We start from the raw sequence: 18,803 nt of genomic DNA, 5'->3' as shown, positions 1-18,803 counted from the left end.
GTGGTGGCGATTTTACACATTAATTAGTGGTACGGTAAAAAAACACGCCCCCGGACCCCCCTAGTTCCCCCTCCCCCTCCCCCTTCCCCTCCCCTCCCCCCTGTTTGAATTTCATCCTAGGGAGAACCCTGACTTTGTGTATACATATATATGTACCTCGGGTACATATCTGTAGTACCTGATACGACAACGACCCCTTGAGTGTCACTGATGCTGATAGGGTCTATGTCCCCCAGGTTACTGCCAAAACGTACCCTGGGTACGGTTCGGTATACCGGAACGTACCTTGGTAACTATCTAGCTGATATGGTTAGGGTTAGGGTTAGAGTTAGGGTTAGGGAGTATGCGTAAGCGACTCCCTAGACTCGTTAGTGGAGTAGGCGAGGCACGGTCCGGCATATTAGATAGTAGTATTTAGTACCAGGGTATGTTCCAGTATACCAGACCGTTACGTACCCATGGTACGTTGCAGCAGTACCCTGGGGGACATATAGACCCTATCAGCGTCACTGATTAGGCCGCCTACTGTTACTGATACTAAATAAACACTAATTATATTGTAATGGTGGTAAAATGCGTCTTCGGTACAATCAGCAATCAGAGAAGATCCAAGGCATCAAGTATGATGTATAAAATATACATTAGAGGTTTTATTCTACGTACACACATGTGTATAATACGGTACTAGATACCCTACATAGCACAGCCTGTATAATCAACTGCAAACTCTGACTGCCGAACGCACGTCACACATTGCCTCACTCGCGCTCTGTCTTTCCCTCTAGCCTCCTCTCTCTCTCTCCCTCTCTCTCTCTCTCTCTAGCTGGCACTTTTAAGAGAGATACACCTTTCATCCGTGTCGATCGGTGTCGCAGTTCTACCTTCAGCCACAGCCTTCGGTGTATGAGTTGATGGTGTTGGTTCGTCACTTGAGTGGATGTAACATGAGAGATTACTGCATATCGTTTACCAATTTATGTTCCAGAGTTTGCAATAGCTGAAGGAGTCCACATCTACAGCCATTAAGCGTCTACTCGGACACATGTTTGGGCGATGTCGCTGTATGACGGTTTAGAGTTGGACACGAAAAGCAGTAGTAAGGATGTCGGTATGGGACGCTCTTTCTTTCTTTTACTTGTTCATAAGTTATAATACGATATATGTATACATATGTGCGAGAACCAATTTCCAATTATTCTGTGATAGAGAATATAATTAAACGTTGTTGATCCCGTGATGCTGCTATTGCGTGATTTTCACTTTTTTACTAGAGTTGCTCCATCCTTTTCCTTGCTTTAAAATTTTCTGGCATTTCAAGCTTTTAGAGGTTCTTCCTTTTTAACATCATAACATTTTAATATGCAATGGCAGTATAGTGTTAGCAGGAGCGTATAATGACAAAGCGCATGACGGAGCGTATTTGTCATTATACGCTCCTGGTGTTAGTAAAACGTCACTGCTAAATGTACTACCAGAACTACATTAAACATCGTCACCAGTTTACCACAACCACTATCCGCATTACCACCACAATCCCCTCCACCATCGTAGAAATATTTCAAATGTAGTTGATTTGGTAGGTTTAGCCTTGACCAGAGGTAGAACTATTGACTCGCATATTTTCACACATATACTTTATAAAATTAGTAAATCTGATTTCTGAATGCTTGTGCTGCTACTTCAGCTGGTTGGTCATCAAGCATCAAGCTGCTACAGTCTCATCTACAGGTCAAGAAAAATGTTCTTACACAAGCCAAGGTGAGTTGAAATCAAGCTCTCCATTATGCAGAGAAGTCGTTAAGAAATCTGTGTTATCGTCAGGGCGATACATAGATTTTCTTCTTCATTAACAGTAAGAAATCTGTAGTCCCACCAGCATTGTTGGTTATGCTAATATAAAGTCTTGGTCATCTCTGGCACTACATTGTCAATTTTATGTTGCAGAAAGAAAAGGAGAGGCAGAGCAAAGCGGTTACCCTAGCACCGGTTGTTGATCTGTCACGCCAGAACTCTCAGCCGGATCCAGACATTGACATTCTTCCACCTTTGCAGCTGTCATTCAACCAGGTCTGTGTCTTATCTGATCTGCTAGGAGTCAATTCCCCAGTAGAATTTCTAATTCCCAACCCTGAGCTTGTTGATGTAGTATGGCGATACATATTTAGTATTACATATATTATATACAAGTTATTATATTGGCATCATGCCGTCAGTGTTCCAACTGCAATAGCCTGAAAGCTATATCATACTTCGTATATTGTAGTGGGCAGGGTTTCTTCTGAGGGAAAATTAGACAAAGGAGGTAATGGTCAGGGGTGTGTGGGTTGTATTTCTTATTGGAGCCATAACCCACGAGAAGTTGTAGTGAGTTGAAGCAACCCCGCAAGCTTCATTGGTTCAAGAAATTTGTTTGACTGTGCGTCCATTCGGGGGATTAGTGTCACGTGTGTAGTGTTTCTGTCGGCGAAGATGCTTGCGTGAACTGTAGTGCGTTGTCGCTGTTTAGGAGGCACGTGGCTTGATGTGTGCGGCGTCCGAGGACAGTCTGGACGTTGCTAACGAGTATGATCCGCTCTGGCCTAACGACTATGAGAAGCTGGTGAAGGAGAGGAAGGAGAATCGAGAGAGGGCGCGAGAGGAGGACCTTCGGAAGCGGGAAATGGACGAAAGAGACAGGTGCAAAACGAATTCCGTTTTTCTTTGCGTCGACGCGGGAGACTGGTTGCAATTTATTAGACACAGTTTTGGGTATCGCAACTACAGAGGTGTACATTCTGCGTAAATGAGAAGGTGAAATATGTTAAGCGTGTGTTAGTCTATGGCTTATGTTGGTATGGGTATGTTCGCAGACCTGTATATGCATCATGTAAAATTCTTTTCAGTAGAAGACGGAGAGACCGCTACGATAGGAACGAGACTAGAAGTGACCGGAGAGAGCGAGATTTCTCCCCTCCGCGGGAGCGAGACGGTTTCAGCAGGAGGCGGGACGAAGAAGAGGACTATGATCGAGAGAGACCCTCGCGGGCGGGTGGAGGAGCTGCCATCGCACCTCCTCCCTCCCTGGTGGAGGATGTCAAATGTAAGGGTGTATTACTGTCAAAATGGCTGTGGACCTGTGTGACCTACATGTTTAGCGCGTAGTCAGACTGTGGTTGTGCTATCACATTGATGTTCCATGAGTGGCACAATGTAATTGGTGTCTCCTCTGATGTTTACGTTTGCCACATAGAGTTGTGGTCTGAAAAGCTATCCTGAATTTTAAAAATAGATGTCGGTAATCAAAGGGTAAATTTAAGGGTATGTAAGTGGAGTTCATTCATGGTTAGTAGCAGCAGCAGCAACAGTAGCAGTAACAGCAGTAGCATCAGCAGCATCAGCAGCAGCAGCATGAGTAGTAGCAGCAGCAGCAGTAGCAGCATGAGTAGCAGTAGCAGCGGCAGCAACAATAGCAGTAGCAGCATGAGTAGCAGTAGCAGCGGCAGCAACAATAGCAGTAGCAGCATGAGTAGCAGTAGCAGCGGCAGCAACAATAGCAGTAACAGCAGCAGCAGCAGCAGCAAAAGCACCACCAGCAACAGTAGCAGCAGCAGCAGCAGTAACAGCAGCAACAGTAGCAGCAGTAGTGACAGCAGCAACAGCAGCAGCAGTGACAGCAGCAGCAGCAGCAGCAGTAGCAACAGCAGCAGCAGTGACAGCAGCCATAGCAGCAGAAGTGGCAGCAGCAGTAACAGCAGCAACAGCAGCAGCAGTGACAGCAGCAGCAGCAGCAGTGACAACAGCAGCAGCAACAGCAGTGACAGTAGCAGCAGCAACAGTAGCAGCAGTGACAGCAGCAGCAACAGCAGCAGCAGTAGCAGCGACAGCAGCAGCAACAGCAGCAGCAGTAGCAGCGACAGCAGCAGCAGCAGCAGCACCACCAGCAGCAGCAGTGACAGCAGCATATGTGTTAACATGAAGCTTCTTGTTTAGCTTCTGCCGGAGCGATGGCAGACGATACGAGATCTGGCGGCAAGGTGGCGCCCTTGTTAGGCATGCTAGGGTAAGTACTGTATAAGCTGTATATTTCGCGGTGGTTTAATTTTTCGCGAATTTTCGCGAACGCGTCCCAGACTGCAAAAATAACAACACGCAAATAATTCAAACTGAATAATACCGAATAATTCACAATTCACTGACCGCAAAATTAACCACTCGCGAAATTGTCCGTCAAGTCTGAATTCGCGAAAATATCTGTACGCGAAAAACGTGGCGTATACACTATACAGTATGCCTATAGCTCTTTAGTGCGCGCGCAGCTTTAGTGCTGCGTGACAAAAGGTATGGGTAAACTGAATTAAATGTGGCAAACACTTTCTATGAGGTTCTATGAGGTTCTATGAGGTTCTATGAGGTTATGAGGTTTCAGGTTATACAGAATGATATCTGCACTATCTGCACAATAGCATTATATTATCTAAGTGCCAAACTTTGTGGTGTGTTCAACTGTATGTATACGACTAGGACTACGACTTTAAATAAGCATAATACGAAGACGTAAGGTCGAGACTGTGCGTAAGACGTGTCGGCTTCTGCTTCAGGGGTTCTGTGGCGGCCCGCATCATGGCCAAGTATGGGTTTCGTGAGGGCCAAGGTCTGGGCAAGCAGGAGCAGGGCATGAGCCAGGCCCTGCAGGTGGAGAAGACTAGCAAGCGTGGTGGCAAGATCATTCACGAGCGAGACATACCCAAAGGTAAGCACTAAGCCGCGGTGTGTCTCTAACTGCTAAGCTAGCTGTAAATTTTTTTCAATGTGTTTGCGCGTTTCGAGCTCCTAGCAAAGCGAGCACCGCAAGTGCTGGGGTAGTCCGGGGTACATGCGCCCCGGAAAATCATTGAAAAAATGGTGCAGTTTGGTGCATTCTAAGCTATTCTGAACACATTGTATGAGATTTTCGTCAGCGAGGCGGTGTTTTGGACAAATTTCTGTGTGGCGGCTGAGAATTTGAGTAAGGCGGCCCACCTCGCTCGTGTCAATGTAGGGGAAACACTGTATCCTGACAAGCTGAATGGATCGAATATTTGTTTCTAACTATGTAATAAGATGTACAGTCAAACCTCGGTTAATTTCAGCAACCTTCCACCCGCCCCCTCCCCCCCAGCTGCTCCCCCACCACCACCACGTTACGCACTGCCCTACGCATATCGCATGATAACATGTTAATCCTAAGGCGAAGCTCATTAAAGTTACACAGCTGTATTTTATTAATACATCTCTAAGATCATATTATTTTTTAAAGCAGTCTGTATTAGCACGCCTGATGTAAGCACATGTAATGAACTGCTTGATGCTCGCGTGGGTAGGCAAAGAACACTGGGGGCAGCCCATTTACGCATGCCATGGGGGTGACACTGCCAGCTATTCTACATCTTAATATGCCTGTCAACACTGCAATGCGCAGATTTAACGCTCCAGCTGAGCAGAATTCTTGACGCCTGAATATACTTGGATTTCAGGCAACTCAATGGAGTGAGGTTATGCAGCCACGAAGGGTAGCCGATCTTGATTATTGATGACACTTGGCACGCCCATCTCGCGTCAACTGCTTTTGCTATTAGAGGCCAAACCAATCACTATCCGAACATAATCTCCCCCGCCGTCTCGTTCGGTAGAATTCGATGGTCTTAGCATGTTAGTAAGTCAGTTACATAGAACCATGAATGTCAATGACAACTGAGCGTGGGTGCTGTTTCAGCACCGTTCAATGCTAACGCACCCTCATGACGAGCGAGTACCTCTGGAGATGACGGCAGAAATCCATCAGCAGGTTTATGAGGACCCCTCATAAAGTCCGTTCTGCGCTGAAGGTGATCTATTCTGGCATATTTAGACGGCTTTCTCGACTTCCGCGGGTGAATTGAAATGTTGATTTGCCGGTAATGTCTCCACGGTTGCCAATTCTACTGTACCACAGGTACGTTTGTGTGATGGCAGAGACGTAGTATCTGTGAGAAACTTGCCTGACGTGCTCCCTCAGTTTACTATATCGGAGTCTTCAGATTTATAGTACATAATTCAGAATTAGAGCATTCATTATAACAGAATACTAATAATCACAAATGCACAAATGTAAGAATAAAAATATCAAAAATGTAAAAAAAATAAAAAAGTTCTCCGATTATTTACTCCATGATTTTAACAATAAACGGACCAAGCACATAAAAAATAAGACACAACATGGAGCCTAGTATGATTTAGATTTGAAAGCATGAGACAGGAATGTTCATAGTACTTTGCATTCCTTATACTGGGAATTGATACAGTGACTGCATGCAAACCATGTATCCTTTTGGTGTCCCATTGTGCTTAACGGTAGCACATATATAATTGTTAGCATCACGAACCAGCCACCAAATGATAGCATGTACTATAAATAATCTCGTTAATACGCATATTGGATTGATAAGGTTGGTGTGGTTGCAGAATATTGTAGGACGCCGGGTAAAGTGTGAATAAATTGGAACCAGACAACAGCGAAGAACGGCGGCCAAATATGGCAACACGTGATCCACAGTGTTTAATTTTTGAAGGTATTACGATCAGTATAGATCTACTAGAGTTTTATGTGAAGAATTGGGAAATATGGGGAGTGAGCAATAGAGATGCAGGCGGCTGAAATTGCACCTGGCCCACCGCATAATGCTGTGCTAAAAAAAATTATTTGGATGGTCGTAGATATTGCAAATGAACCCGGCCCCGGTTTCAGCGCAATGTTAGCCGAGTGCGTACATTTTTTAACATCGTCTAGAGAAGCTCAGATGGGCAGCCTTGTTTTATGAAATCGTCATGATTGTCCACGTGCGTCCATGCGTGCGTACGTCGCGTGTCTGTCAACAGTTGGGGCCAAATCTTAACCGCATCGAGCGTACGGTGCGATATTTCAGAGACGTGTGGGGGGGGGGGAGTTGGAAAAGGCTCGGGATAGACGCAATTTGGGGTCAAGGTCAAAGGTCCAAGATGTGTCAACGGAGGGGATATATTTCCCCTAACTAGGATAGGACGGCAAATAGGAATCTGGCGGCACCCAAATCTGAACCGCTCCGAATCAGCTAATGCTCTTAATAATTCCGTGTATAGTGTGATGGCAGAGAAACCCATCAGCGAGTGCGACATTGAGTCACAGGTCAAAGGGGCAGTGGGGACAAGGTCAGAATTCAGACTTTTGCTGAGGAACATGGCCTGAATGGAAGAGAGTGAAAAAAATTTTGTTTCAGCACTGACGCTACCATTTTTATCACTTTATTGAAAGAAAATGTGCTTTCCACTGACGTGGCGAAGAAGTAAGTGTCTGATAACCGTTTTGACACGCTTAAGAGGAGGGTTTAAACAATGGGAGTTGTTGACTGTTAACAAGGACAAACTGCTCTTTTGCTATTATTAAGAGCCCATACCTGTTTAGATGTGAGTCTACATTGCAGTCAATTGCGAAGACAAAAGTTTGTTTGAACCAAGATTTACACTCGTTAAACATATTACTATTTCTAAAGGCAGTCTGTATCTAATAGCACCCTGAATGCTCGCGAGTGGCTACCGTCATCCGAATTGTAGGCAAAATCCGGTGAGCAACCCATTCTCATGGCAGGGAGGTGAACTGGCACTTTTGCGAATTAACATGCACACACTGCAATGCAGATGTTTTAATTTATTACTACAGCTGAGTTGGAATTGTCAGCTGCTGAATATAGCTTGATTTAGCCTGTAAATTTCAGCACACTCATATGGAATTCAGGTTATCTCTCTACTTTCTTGACTTATCACCAATGCACCGACAGGGCGATGCCCCTATCTTTTGATTATTGATTACACTTGCACAGCGCCATCTCGCGGGCAACTATACACCTAGTGACTACATTATGACAACAATATTATAAACACGTCGAGCAGGTAGAAGTGACGGATGCATTGTTAGGGTTTAGTCTTAGTGTTAATACCTATGCTACACAGTTTGATGATGACCGTATGCCGTTTAGCGATTAGAACAAGGCCATTCAACCTTTTGCCAGAAATGACGGCCAATTACAAGTAAAGGCAGGCAGACCTCAGATGGAGCACTGCGCTCAATAGCCGGCACTGTGTCTATTTATACGCATTAATTCGAGCAAATAGCCTACATTACTATTTTAGCCTGAAGGATATCACACCCAATCTCAATTTATCAACATTTTTTACAAAATTTGAAATAACAGAATGCGAACGTGAAACATGACATTAGATTTTACAGAAAAAATTTGTGAGGGCTGGTAAATTATGGTGAGGGCTTGGTAAAAATTGGCCATACACCCTCTGTGCCGTTGCACAAAATCTGAATTTTGTGTGCCTGGAGAGGTTGTGGAGTATTTATACAGAACAGCATGAGGGAAGTGTTCTCTCAGCTCTCTCACGGGTGGCCAAAATTAAGCAGGGAGTCCGAGTTAAATACATCCCCGATTTACTGTCGACTCCGCTGATTGACATAGCAGGAGTCCGTGGACTCCCTGAAAACTTCTGCCATACTTACTAGTTCGTTCCAGAGCACGGCCTCGTGAAATACCGTATTTTCAGGCTATGTCCAAAAAAATGTTTGACAGTCTTAAAGCACATGCGTTAAATTCTTAAATATCTTTAAATATTTGAACCTCAGACTGCGGACTCCCTCTTTTTGAGGGTAGAGAGTCCGTTGGACTCCCGTGTTCAAAAGTTAATTTCTACCCCTACTCTCTCATGCATATCTTGTAGATTCCCAACACAACGGATGACGAAGCGGTGCGGATATTTCTGGAATTTGAACGGATCGAGTCTGCAACCAAAGGTAGCTGCCACTTGCTGTTAATGTGATGTGTCGTCCTTTATTCATTGGAGCATCCCACGTCTGCATTACTTTACTTAAAAACTACTTAAAAGAGCATTGGAACCACAAAAAACCTCCTCGAGTGAAACCCGTGTTGTACTTTTCCTTCTAGCATGTTCTTGTTTCGTTAAATCCACACATCTTCCCTAGCTGATTTTCATCTTCATGTTCCTGTTTCCCCTGTCAGTTCCAGGTGAGGGTTTATCTCGTGTTAGTGGGTGGTGTTTGCGTTGCAAAACGTGTTGCTGGATTGAAAATGCACGTCGAGTAGTCGCATATCTTAAACAATAGTATAAAATAAAGTGTGTCATAAGCTGCGACAGGGTTTCCCTCGAGCGTTCTGAAAGTTGACAAATGTGACGTGTGGTTGTGTATTCTATTTTGATGTATGCTTAAATCCATTAACAAATAAAAGCAGCGTAACAACAGAGACCCGTTTTTTAATTGGCCGTGGCTACGCGTCCGGTTATCGGACGCCCAGCTCCCAGGCTACGTGTCCGGTCATATATTTCTTATGTGAACCCAACTATATTTTTTTAGTAAAAAAACAATAAACAGCAAGTTTTTACCATAATACTACTTACCTTTAGGTATTTCATCAAAAAAATGTGTATTTGTAACTTTTGAAGCAATAGTAAATCCAGTAAAATTAACGATTTGAAAGGGGGATTTGGGAATCTGTACTGAGCTTTGTAATGGATGACCGGACGCGTAGCCGTTGCGTTTTTAATAACTAACATCTTCACGTGTGACGCCCACGTTAATGTTGCATGGTACATGTTTTACAGCTGTCATCGACCTGAACGGGCGATTTTTCGGCGGCCGCGTCGTCAAGGCTGGCTTCTACAACCTCGACAAGTTCCGTGCATTCAAGCTAACCGAATGAGACAACGCCTCATTCCAGCTACACGTGTAAATACTTTTGAATAACGCTTCCTTTGCTCTCGCCCAACGCGCTGAATTATGTCGCGGACTGTGTCGTTTCAAGTTGTCATAGTTGTTTGTCTCGTGATGTGAGTTTGTCTACTGAGGTTAAGATGAGCTGTAAGTAATAGCCTGCCAGACCACCCCATCAATGGATGGCAGGAGGTAGACCACACTGGATGCAGATTCCAGGCTATGCTGTAAACTGTGTTCGCTAGAGATAGTAAACTCTTTATGTATCGTCACGAGGATTGTTTTTGTTTGCTTTATCGCCATGGCAATCTGTGTTTTAATAGTTACGTAAAGCAAAGTAATCGTGAGTAACTACAATTTTATACAGTAATTGTAGTTTTATTACAATTTTGAAGGCATATAACATGAAACATGATACACGATGTTCAGTAATTTGTCATTCATTGGTACACGATACAATGTGCCTTCTAACCTACACACCCCTCTATATCTATAAACCTATAACGAAGCATCGTAATGTACTTTACTTACACTTTGAGAATCGCTTGCATGTGCAAGACGCTTACTTCGGTTAGTGCACGATTTATTTTTCGGAAGTATAAAAATACATGGGTCAATTTCGAACCGATATAAAATGCAAACAATCTATGGACAATGATGAAATAAGATATAAGTTTACCTATAGCATTAACTACTGGAACTCCAGTGAGGGACTCATGTCAGTGCTGATTGGTTGCACTCGGCATGTAATCTCGTGTGCGCGCTCATGAAAACGGAGCATATGCAAGCTGTTGTGTCTAACGACGACATGTCTGCGAATACAGTGCACATCTCACGAATGTTCGCCTATTAGACGGCCAACAGATTACTGGAGGACACACAGAGATGTCTGCGTAACAGCAGACGACGTCACGTCTGAAGGGATACGACCCTCGCGCTCGCAAGTCGAATCATTAATCAGTCGTAGCCCGATGAAGAGGCAATCATTGACAATAATAAATAGTAACGAGTCCATCTTGACTCGTTGTTGTTAGATTGACCATCGACTTCACGGACACAATCTTTAAACATACACAATTTTTCGAGTTGAGAGCAACTACCGTACATGATGAGCTTTCTGAGGAAAAGGGCAAACCGCTCGGTGAAACGAGGGCAGGGAAAGAGTCGTCAGAAGGTCACACAGCGACCTCTGACCCATCAATAGGTCACACAGTGACCTCTGACCCATCACTAGGTCACACACTGACCTCTGACCCATCACTAGGTCACACACTGACCTCTGAGTCGTCACAAGATCATCACACAATGTCTTCTGGGTCATCAAAAGGTCACGCGATGACTTCCGAGTCACTCTCCAGGTAGTCTGGCAGCGGCTCTCCCGTCACTTTACTCCTGTGGATGATCGCCTTGTGGAAGGCCTTTCTCACGGCTTTACGCTCGGCTGCCTTCTTGGACTCGTTCAGCTTTGACTTGTCGACAGCATCTTCAATGCCCAGCAGCTCCAGCTTGTGTCTCGGCAACCACTGCCTGCAGAAGAACAGTCAAACGATGAACGAATATTTAAAAAAATGAAATTGAGAACAAAGCAAACACAAAACCATTCAGTAGTTTAACTAGTCAGTTTAGTCTACTAGTCACACTAGTAGTCATTTTATAGATGTAAATTGTTAGTCGTAGATTTAGTTTTGGTTATACAGAATACACAGGGACCACGCTTCACCTACCAGGTTCGCTTCATGTCGAAGAACAGCACTAGGAACACGTGGTCGGTGAACTTCCTCTGAAGATCCAGAACATCATCTGGCGGCACTGGGATCGGAACACCGTTGTGAAAGTAGCCTGTCTTTGGCATCTTGGGGTTAATTATCTGCAAAGAGGAATGATTAACTAGTAAATAGTTAGTGGTTAACTAGTGAATAATTACTTTTGAGAAAATTCCAAGTAGGCCTACGGTTTAGGCAAGTGCTCTTCCATTAAGTAACTATAAGTTATCTATAAAGTCTACATAACAGTAAATTAATTGTATGATAAATCCATTCATTTAACCTGTTAGCAACAGTTTCAACAACTGATGTAGATGTCTTTGCCAAGCTAAATAAATTTGTTTGAGTTTAATTTGTCACCAGGTGGCAGTTTGTGACAGGAGTTGAAAACCTTATTACCCAATTGGCAAGCCAGATTGGCTAAGTAGCTAACCAAGACCCCACTCAATCCAAGTTACCCCATTGTTCTGTCTGTACTTTCATTTCTCTCACATTTTTTTCGCTTAAACTGATAACTAACTCTGGGTACCAACTTGCAGTGAAAAAAATACACGGGGGCTCGGGGCGATTTAGCGAAATGCCAAAATGAGCCCCGGAAATGCCAAAAAGAGCCCCCATAAATTTGCATAGATTTCAATGCAAACCAAATTTTAGAGTGCTATTTTCATGCACGCGAGCTTAAAAAGTAGCCCCCGAAAAATACATTTTAATATTTTTCCTTGGTACCAAGGGCTATCACACCCCCACCCAACACAGTTTTCCCCATTATACAGCCCACCATTTCCTATCTCTAATAATTCTGGCTTAGAAGCATAGCTTTGCTCGATACCATCGTTAACCTCAGCCCCTACATGCCCTAATCAAATGAATATACCCTACTGTCCAGCCCACACCTTCCCGCTCTCGTATACAAATCCCCTGTTGCTTACCAGTGCTGGGTACCATGGGTAGCCCCTACACTTTGCCCACACCAGATCCAATGGTTCTAGTGGAATAGCATCAACGCTGTCCATCAGATGGCGCCTCTTCTTGCCTCCTTCACAGTTCACAGAGATTCAACATGTTATAAATTCGGACGCAACCACGTGCTTAGCAATATGCTGAAAGCAAACAGCCTAAATAGAAGTGTAGAATCAAAGAGCGATTGAGTCCACCAACTAGCTATGTACACTAACTTGGATGGAGTTCTTACAGCATGCATGGCAATGCACTGTGCTGTGCTTGTACATGGGCGGGATAAACCAAAGACGAATCATGGAAAGTTCTGCAGCGAATCATCAGACAGCTGGATTACGACAGCAGAGTGAAGTGAAGCTAATATCGTGCCTGCGACACACATTACAATTTTACAGTGCAAGTAATAGCACCTAACTGCCAGGCACATAATTATTTACCCATCCATTGAACTTTAAAAGGAAAGAAAGAGAGAGAGAGAGAGGGAGAAAGAGAGAGAGAAAGAGAAAGAGAGAAAGAGAGAGAGAGAGAGATAGAGAGAGAGAGAGAGAGAGGGAGCTACCTTTAAAAGCCACCCTTTCCATGAACACACCAGCGTTGATGATTTAAAGTTGAAAAGCATAAAGATCTGTGGTACTAGCCGTCTAACGATGGCAAGAAATTATGCAAGAAATTAACGATCCTGAAATATTTGGGTGCACACGAATCAACGAACCGCACAGAAAAAAGCGAGCGACGTTTAAATGCCTACCTAGCTGTAGCAACAACAGAAAATAATACGCAGCACAAGATATTACAGCGTGTGAATGAATGCATAGAGACAAAGCGTAAGTACATGGGGCACTATACTCACCATACACGTAACCCACACACGACGAGTTAATCCATAAAGCTTTAATGCTTGTTGCAGGGTTACGCATCATGAAGCTAAACACAGTGAGCAAATAGAACAAGCGAAAGTATCATAGCGAGGTGCTAGTCACCTCATAGCTGCATGTGGCACATGAAGAATTAAGCTGCATACAGTAAAGCAAAGTGCAGACCTGCGATTTCTGGTTGCTCGTCGCTGCAACCTGCAACCGCAAGCGATCGGTCGATGTGTCACTGCGTGTGCGCACACGTGCGATTTCGAAGCAATTCCAGAGCAATTTGGGAGCGATTGGGAGCGACGAGTCGCTCAAAATCAAACTATTTCTCGCGACTCGTCGCAAGCGACCAGAATCGCTACGGGTTGCAGTTGCACGTTCCCGCAGACGTAGCAATTTCACAGCAATTTTTACGGCGATTCTAGAATCGCTGGCGAGTTGCATGAATATATCGCAGGTCTGCGCTAGGCTTTAGAGTTTAGAGAATGCATGAGGCCTAACCGCCCGAGGCGCTAGTCGCCACGAAGCAGCGTGTGAATGCGCGGCGGGCGAAGCAGAAGCGTCAGTCAGCAGTACCTGAGGTGCTATCCCCACCACCGTGCAGCGAGTCAGTTGTATTACCACCTAGTTCGCCGTCGCTGTCGTCGGAGCTCAGGCTGGAGCTGGACAGGCTGCTACTGCTGCTGTCCGACATGCCATCCGACTCGGACGAACACTCGACAATCTCGTGCGTGCGGTAAGCCTGCAACGCGGACGATGCTGAGCTCAACGCAAGCGCACGAAAGCCACGACCCAACTCTACGCATGCTGTACATGTGCAGCAACTGGAGGCATGGTTAGTCTCAATAGGAATATATCTCATACTGTACACGTGTAGGAATAGGAAGAATGATTAGTCTCAATAAGATCTCATACTGTACACGTGTAAAAACAGGAGACATATGGATAGAGCTTCCGGAACTTTCCTGTGTTATCGTGGACACAGAGAGTCGCTACGCACCTGAAAGCTCTCCTTGATCACCGGTATCTCCGTCGCAATGTCACCAAATCCCATCGGCAGGGCAGGTTTCTTTGCCAGGGGAGGGTTCTCAACCCCTCCTCCTCCCCCTCCTCCTGCTGCTGTTCCCCCGCCGCTCGCGTTCCTCTTTCGAGCTGCAGGTTTCCCCGGCGACCGCGAACCCGGGGGCCACTGCTGCGGCAATGTCACGCCCTTGGCGTCGAACTTCGGTGACTTGGGAGCCTTCGGCGATTTCGGCTCTCGAAACGACTTCGGCGAGACAGGGCTGGTAAAGTGCTTCGGCGAGGCGGGTGCTGGGCTCAGCTTCGGACACTTGGGGACATCGTCTGCCTGGGAGGAGCTGGAGGCGGGCGAGTCCACCGTCGCCTCGCTGCTCTTCAACCTGCGAACACAGACACGCGTGTTCATGCACCCTCGCAGCCACTGAACCTCTCCTAGCCTCATAGCGTGCTGTAGTGGCCTCCACGGAATCCAACGCCCTCCCCTCCTCGTTCCCCCTAAACCGTCATTACTACCATGTCACAAATTAGCACTGCAAAATCTGTGCTAAAATTTTCATCGCTTTACGATGCGTGTTGCGATTCGTGTCTTGGCGTAGCACACAACTGCTATGAGCTCATATATTTTCAGCTTTTCCTGCAAGGCGTGTCATCCTTGTTTGTGATTTTTATTATGGCCTTAATCCTTATTTCACATAATTATTACTAAGAAGACTAGACGAGAGGAGCTAGCCCTACCTCGGCCGGCCAGGTCGCTTGTTCAGTCCCAAGTGGAGCACCTTCCTTGGACCAGACTTCTTGCCAAACAGTACGGCTGTGCGGCGGTTGACGCCCGGGGGTGGGGTTGGCGTGGTGGCGATGCTCTCTGCACCACTGCTGGCCTGTGAGGGCGTAGAGGGTAGGCATGTGCTCACTGCCACCTCCTTACCTGTGAGTTCACAAGGAGCGGCTAGAAGCAAACTCAACCACGAAACAAACGAGAGACTTTCGCTTATCCTTAGAGCATCCGTCGAATTGTGGGCGGACGACGCTGCGAATATCATAATTATTACTACTAATTATACTATTATACTTATTACTAATTAACGGTGAGTTAGCGACCGTACTGTGTCGTGTAAAGTGTGACATCTGCGTATAATTATATATATATATATATATTCCCTGACCCTATTTAACCAAGACACCAATGTCATCCTTGACACTGAGGGACAGCATGAGAAGAAGAAGAAGATATATATAATATATATCGTTCGTATAATGTTCAGTAAGCCGCCGCAGCATCGCGTTTGTCTCTGTGAATCACGCTCCGGCATCTCTCTCGGCAGCGACTCACCCGTGTCATCGCCCGCCTTCTGCGGGCGGCTCGGAGATTCGCTGCCCACCTCCCCCTCCGACTTCTCATGGAGCTTCTCCCTCCGTAGCGGAGGTCTCCCAGGCGGCCTCCCCCTCCCTCTCCCCCGCGCCTTGCCAGCAGGGGGCGCCGGCGAGGGGCACTCTTCCTGCGCGGCGGCGTCCGCCGCTTTTCTCGTCTCAGACTTGCGCGACGACGACGACGACGCGTCGGCCTTTCGCGACGGCATCTCCGTCTTGCGCAGCGACTCGGGTTTGCGCGCCGGCGATCTGGTGGGATGCGGCGGCGGCGGAGGCGGCGCTGGACACTCCTTGTCGCTGTCGTCAGAGGAGGAGACGGTGGAGGAGGTGCGGAGGCGGTCCCTTATGGCAACCTTCCTCCTCACCTCCTTGATCTCCCTCTTCAGTTGCTTCATGCGCTTGTGTCTGGCAGCTGTCAACGAACAGCAGGTGTTACAGACACACGGACAGACGGACGGGCGGGCGGGCAGACGGATGAACAGACAGAGAGACAGGCAGCGAGGCAGACATCAACCTGCAATGCAGATGTGTTAACTCCCAGCTGAGCGAAATTCTTGACTGCCTGAATATACTTGGATTTCAGCAACTCAATGGAGTGAGGTTATCACGCACGAAGGGTGATGCCATCTTTGATTATTGATGACACTTGCACGCGCCATCTCGCGGCAACTGCTTTTGCTATTAGAGCCAAACATCAATTATCCGAACATAATACTCCCCGCCCGTCTCGTTCGGAGAATCGAGGTCTTAGCATGTTAGTAGTCAGTTACATAGAACCATGATGTCAATGACAACTGAGGTGGGTGTGCTGTTTCAGCACCGTTCATGCTACCACCTCTCATGGACGAGGTACCTCTGGAGATGACGGCAGAATCCATCACAGAGGTTATGAGGAACCCATCAAAAGTCGTTCTGCTGAAGGTGATCTATTTGGCTATGTAGAGGCTTTCTCTGACTCGCCGTGAATGAAATGTTAGATTGCCGGTAATCTCCACTGGGTTGCCAATTCTACTGTACACAGGTACAGTTGTGTGTGATGGCAGAGACGTAGTATCTGTGTAGAACTTGGCCTGACGTGGCTCCCCAGTTTACTATATGCTGAGTTCAGATTTATAGTACAAATTCAGAATTAGATTCATTTTAACAGGAATAAATAATCACAAATCACAAATGTAAGAATAAAAAATATCAAAAATGGTAAAAAAAATAAAAAATAATCACGATTATTTACTCATGATTTTAACAATAAACGACACACATAAAAAAATAAGAACAAAATGGATGCCTAGTATGTTTAATTTAAACATGAGAGCAGGAATGTTTTTATAGTACTTTGCATGTCCATTATATGGGAATTGTATACAGTGACTGCATGCATACCATGTATCATTTTGGTGTGCCCGTGTGTACGTAGCAATTATATAATTGTTACATACACACAGGCACACCAAAATGATACATGGTATATATTCGTTAAGGTACGCATTTGGTTGATAAGGTTGGTGTGGTTGCAGAATATGGTAGGACCCGGAGAAGTGGATGAAGATTTGGAACCAGAAACAGCAGAAGAAGCGGCCAAATATGGCAAAGTGATCAAGTGTTTAATTTTTGAGGTATGTACCATCAGTTAGCACTACTAGAGTTTTATGTGAAGGAGATTGTGGAAATATGGGGGAGTGGTGCCCACCCTAAATTTTAAACAGGCCTTTAGACAAATTTAACAGGCCCTGTTTGCTTAATTGTGTTCAATTTATTCCATTATTAATAAAAGTATTAGCTTTGTGTTTATTAGGCATACTCATAGTATTTCAGTATTTCATTGCTATCAGTGGAGTTCTACTTGTTTGACAGGAATTGCTGGAACACGATTTACTTCTTAGTAGTCTCTGAGTAAAAACTAGTCAGGAAATTGGTAAATATTGTTGATATAAAGGCAAGATAGGCAAAATTCTGAATAGGCCAAGTGGACTGAATATATGGGTGGTTGAACCGGCGGTTTAGGGGGTTGAACCGGCGGCCGTCGGCAAAATAGCGCTAAATTCGCACACTGCTGTCACGCGCTTCCGTCACTGGTTCCCTTAGGGTCAGGCTGCTCAGTGCTGTGTGGTGCATCAACTGCAAGTTCAAGAGCTCGTGACCAGCTTATGCCGCCCTGTGTTAATAATTGCACGAGTAATGCGACTCACGCACTGCACACACACACGCACGCGCACACACTCACACGCGCACGCACTCACATGCACACGCACTCACACACACACTCACACGCACACGCACACGCACACACACACACACACACGCACACTCACACGCACACACACACTAACACGTGCACACACTCACACGCACACGCACACGTGCACACACACACACGCGCACTCACACACATGCGCACGTGCACACACACACGCACAAGCGCACGTGCACACACACACACGCGCACACACACACATGCGCACGTGCACACACACACGCGCGCGCGCACACACACACACACATGCATGCGCACGTGCACACACACACACACACATGCATGCGCACGTGCACACACACACACACACACGCTGGCACAACGACAGCGCTACAGACACGTCAGTGCTAGAATAAGTGTGTGAGACCACGTACACTACAGTGGTGTCACCTTTACGCGAGGCTACAGCTGGCAAAGTCGCGGCCAAAGTCAGTCATGGTTGAATGTATGCATTCATGAGTACAAGCCATGCTAAGCTGGCACGTACACACCATCATTCAGCTCGCGCAAACTAACCTTCGATCGCGCGATCTTCTTTTTCCCCATCTAAGAAGCACGAAAATACCATTTAAGTCAGTAGTACAACCCAGGAACTGCAAACTCTCATACCAATTCCATTAAAACAACTGACTTCCCGAACTCCCACTCCATTCCCCAACCCTCCCCGAGGAAGAAATACATTGTGAGAGAATCATGAAACACCAGAGGGCACCACGTTGACCGACTGTCTCATTGATAGCGACGCTCTTGCCTCACGCTGCCAACAGGGGGCGCCGGGTAACGTACCTCGCTAAGCGGCACGGGGTCGGAGAATATGTGTC

The 18,803-nt window shown here is 45.9% G+C and overlaps 2 protein-coding genes across 2 annotated transcripts in view; one reads left to right on the top strand and one right to left on the bottom strand.

Annotated features, from left to right (window-relative positions):
* LOC106810626 (splicing factor 45-like) overlaps positions 1 to 10,032 on the top strand; it is an 11,092-nt gene extending 1,060 nt beyond the window's left edge. Inside the window, exons 2-11 of the mRNA XM_014814050.1 lie at positions 986 to 1,108; positions 1,685 to 1,758; positions 1,945 to 2,067; positions 2,507 to 2,676; positions 2,883 to 3,079; positions 3,970 to 4,039; positions 4,578 to 4,729; positions 6,504 to 6,564; positions 8,751 to 8,824; positions 9,652 to 10,032. Of these exons, the coding sequence (XP_014669536.1) occupies positions 1,054 to 1,108; positions 1,685 to 1,758; positions 1,945 to 2,067; positions 2,507 to 2,676; positions 2,883 to 3,079; positions 3,970 to 4,039; positions 4,578 to 4,729; positions 6,504 to 6,564; positions 8,751 to 8,824; positions 9,652 to 9,749 (1,074 nt within the window). The 5' untranslated portion in view covers positions 986 to 1,053 and the 3' untranslated portion in view covers positions 9,750 to 10,032. The remainder of the gene's footprint in view (positions 1 to 985; positions 1,109 to 1,684; positions 1,759 to 1,944; positions 2,068 to 2,506; positions 2,677 to 2,882; positions 3,080 to 3,969; positions 4,040 to 4,577; positions 4,730 to 6,503; positions 6,565 to 8,750; positions 8,825 to 9,651) is intronic.
* An 85-nt stretch (positions 10,033 to 10,117) lies between these two features.
* LOC106810625 (peregrin-like) overlaps positions 10,118 to 18,803 on the bottom strand; it is a 30,800-nt gene continuing 22,114 nt past the window's right edge. The window contains exons 16-23 of the mRNA XM_014814049.1: positions 18,474 to 18,528; positions 15,694 to 16,143; positions 15,099 to 15,288; positions 14,344 to 14,743; positions 13,920 to 14,085; positions 12,453 to 12,559; positions 11,485 to 11,627; positions 10,118 to 11,287 (exon numbers count right to left, since the gene is read on the bottom strand). Coding sequence (XP_014669535.1) covers positions 11,089 to 11,287; positions 11,485 to 11,627; positions 12,453 to 12,559; positions 13,920 to 14,085; positions 14,344 to 14,743; positions 15,099 to 15,288; positions 15,694 to 16,143; positions 18,474 to 18,528 — 1,710 coding nt within the window. The 3' untranslated portion in view covers positions 10,118 to 11,088. The remainder of the gene's footprint in view (positions 11,288 to 11,484; positions 11,628 to 12,452; positions 12,560 to 13,919; positions 14,086 to 14,343; positions 14,744 to 15,098; positions 15,289 to 15,693; positions 16,144 to 18,473; positions 18,529 to 18,803) is intronic.

The sequence above is a fragment of the Priapulus caudatus genome, unplaced genomic scaffold (genome assembly GCF_000485595.1).
Source record: "Priapulus caudatus unplaced genomic scaffold, Priapulus_caudatus-5.0.1 Scaffold459, whole genome shotgun sequence".
Taxonomy (NCBI): Eukaryota; Metazoa; Priapulida; class Priapulimorpha; order Priapulimorphida; family Priapulidae; genus Priapulus; species Priapulus caudatus.
Note: the sequence above shows the minus strand (reverse complement) of the source record. Positions and strands in the feature narration are given on the sequence as shown.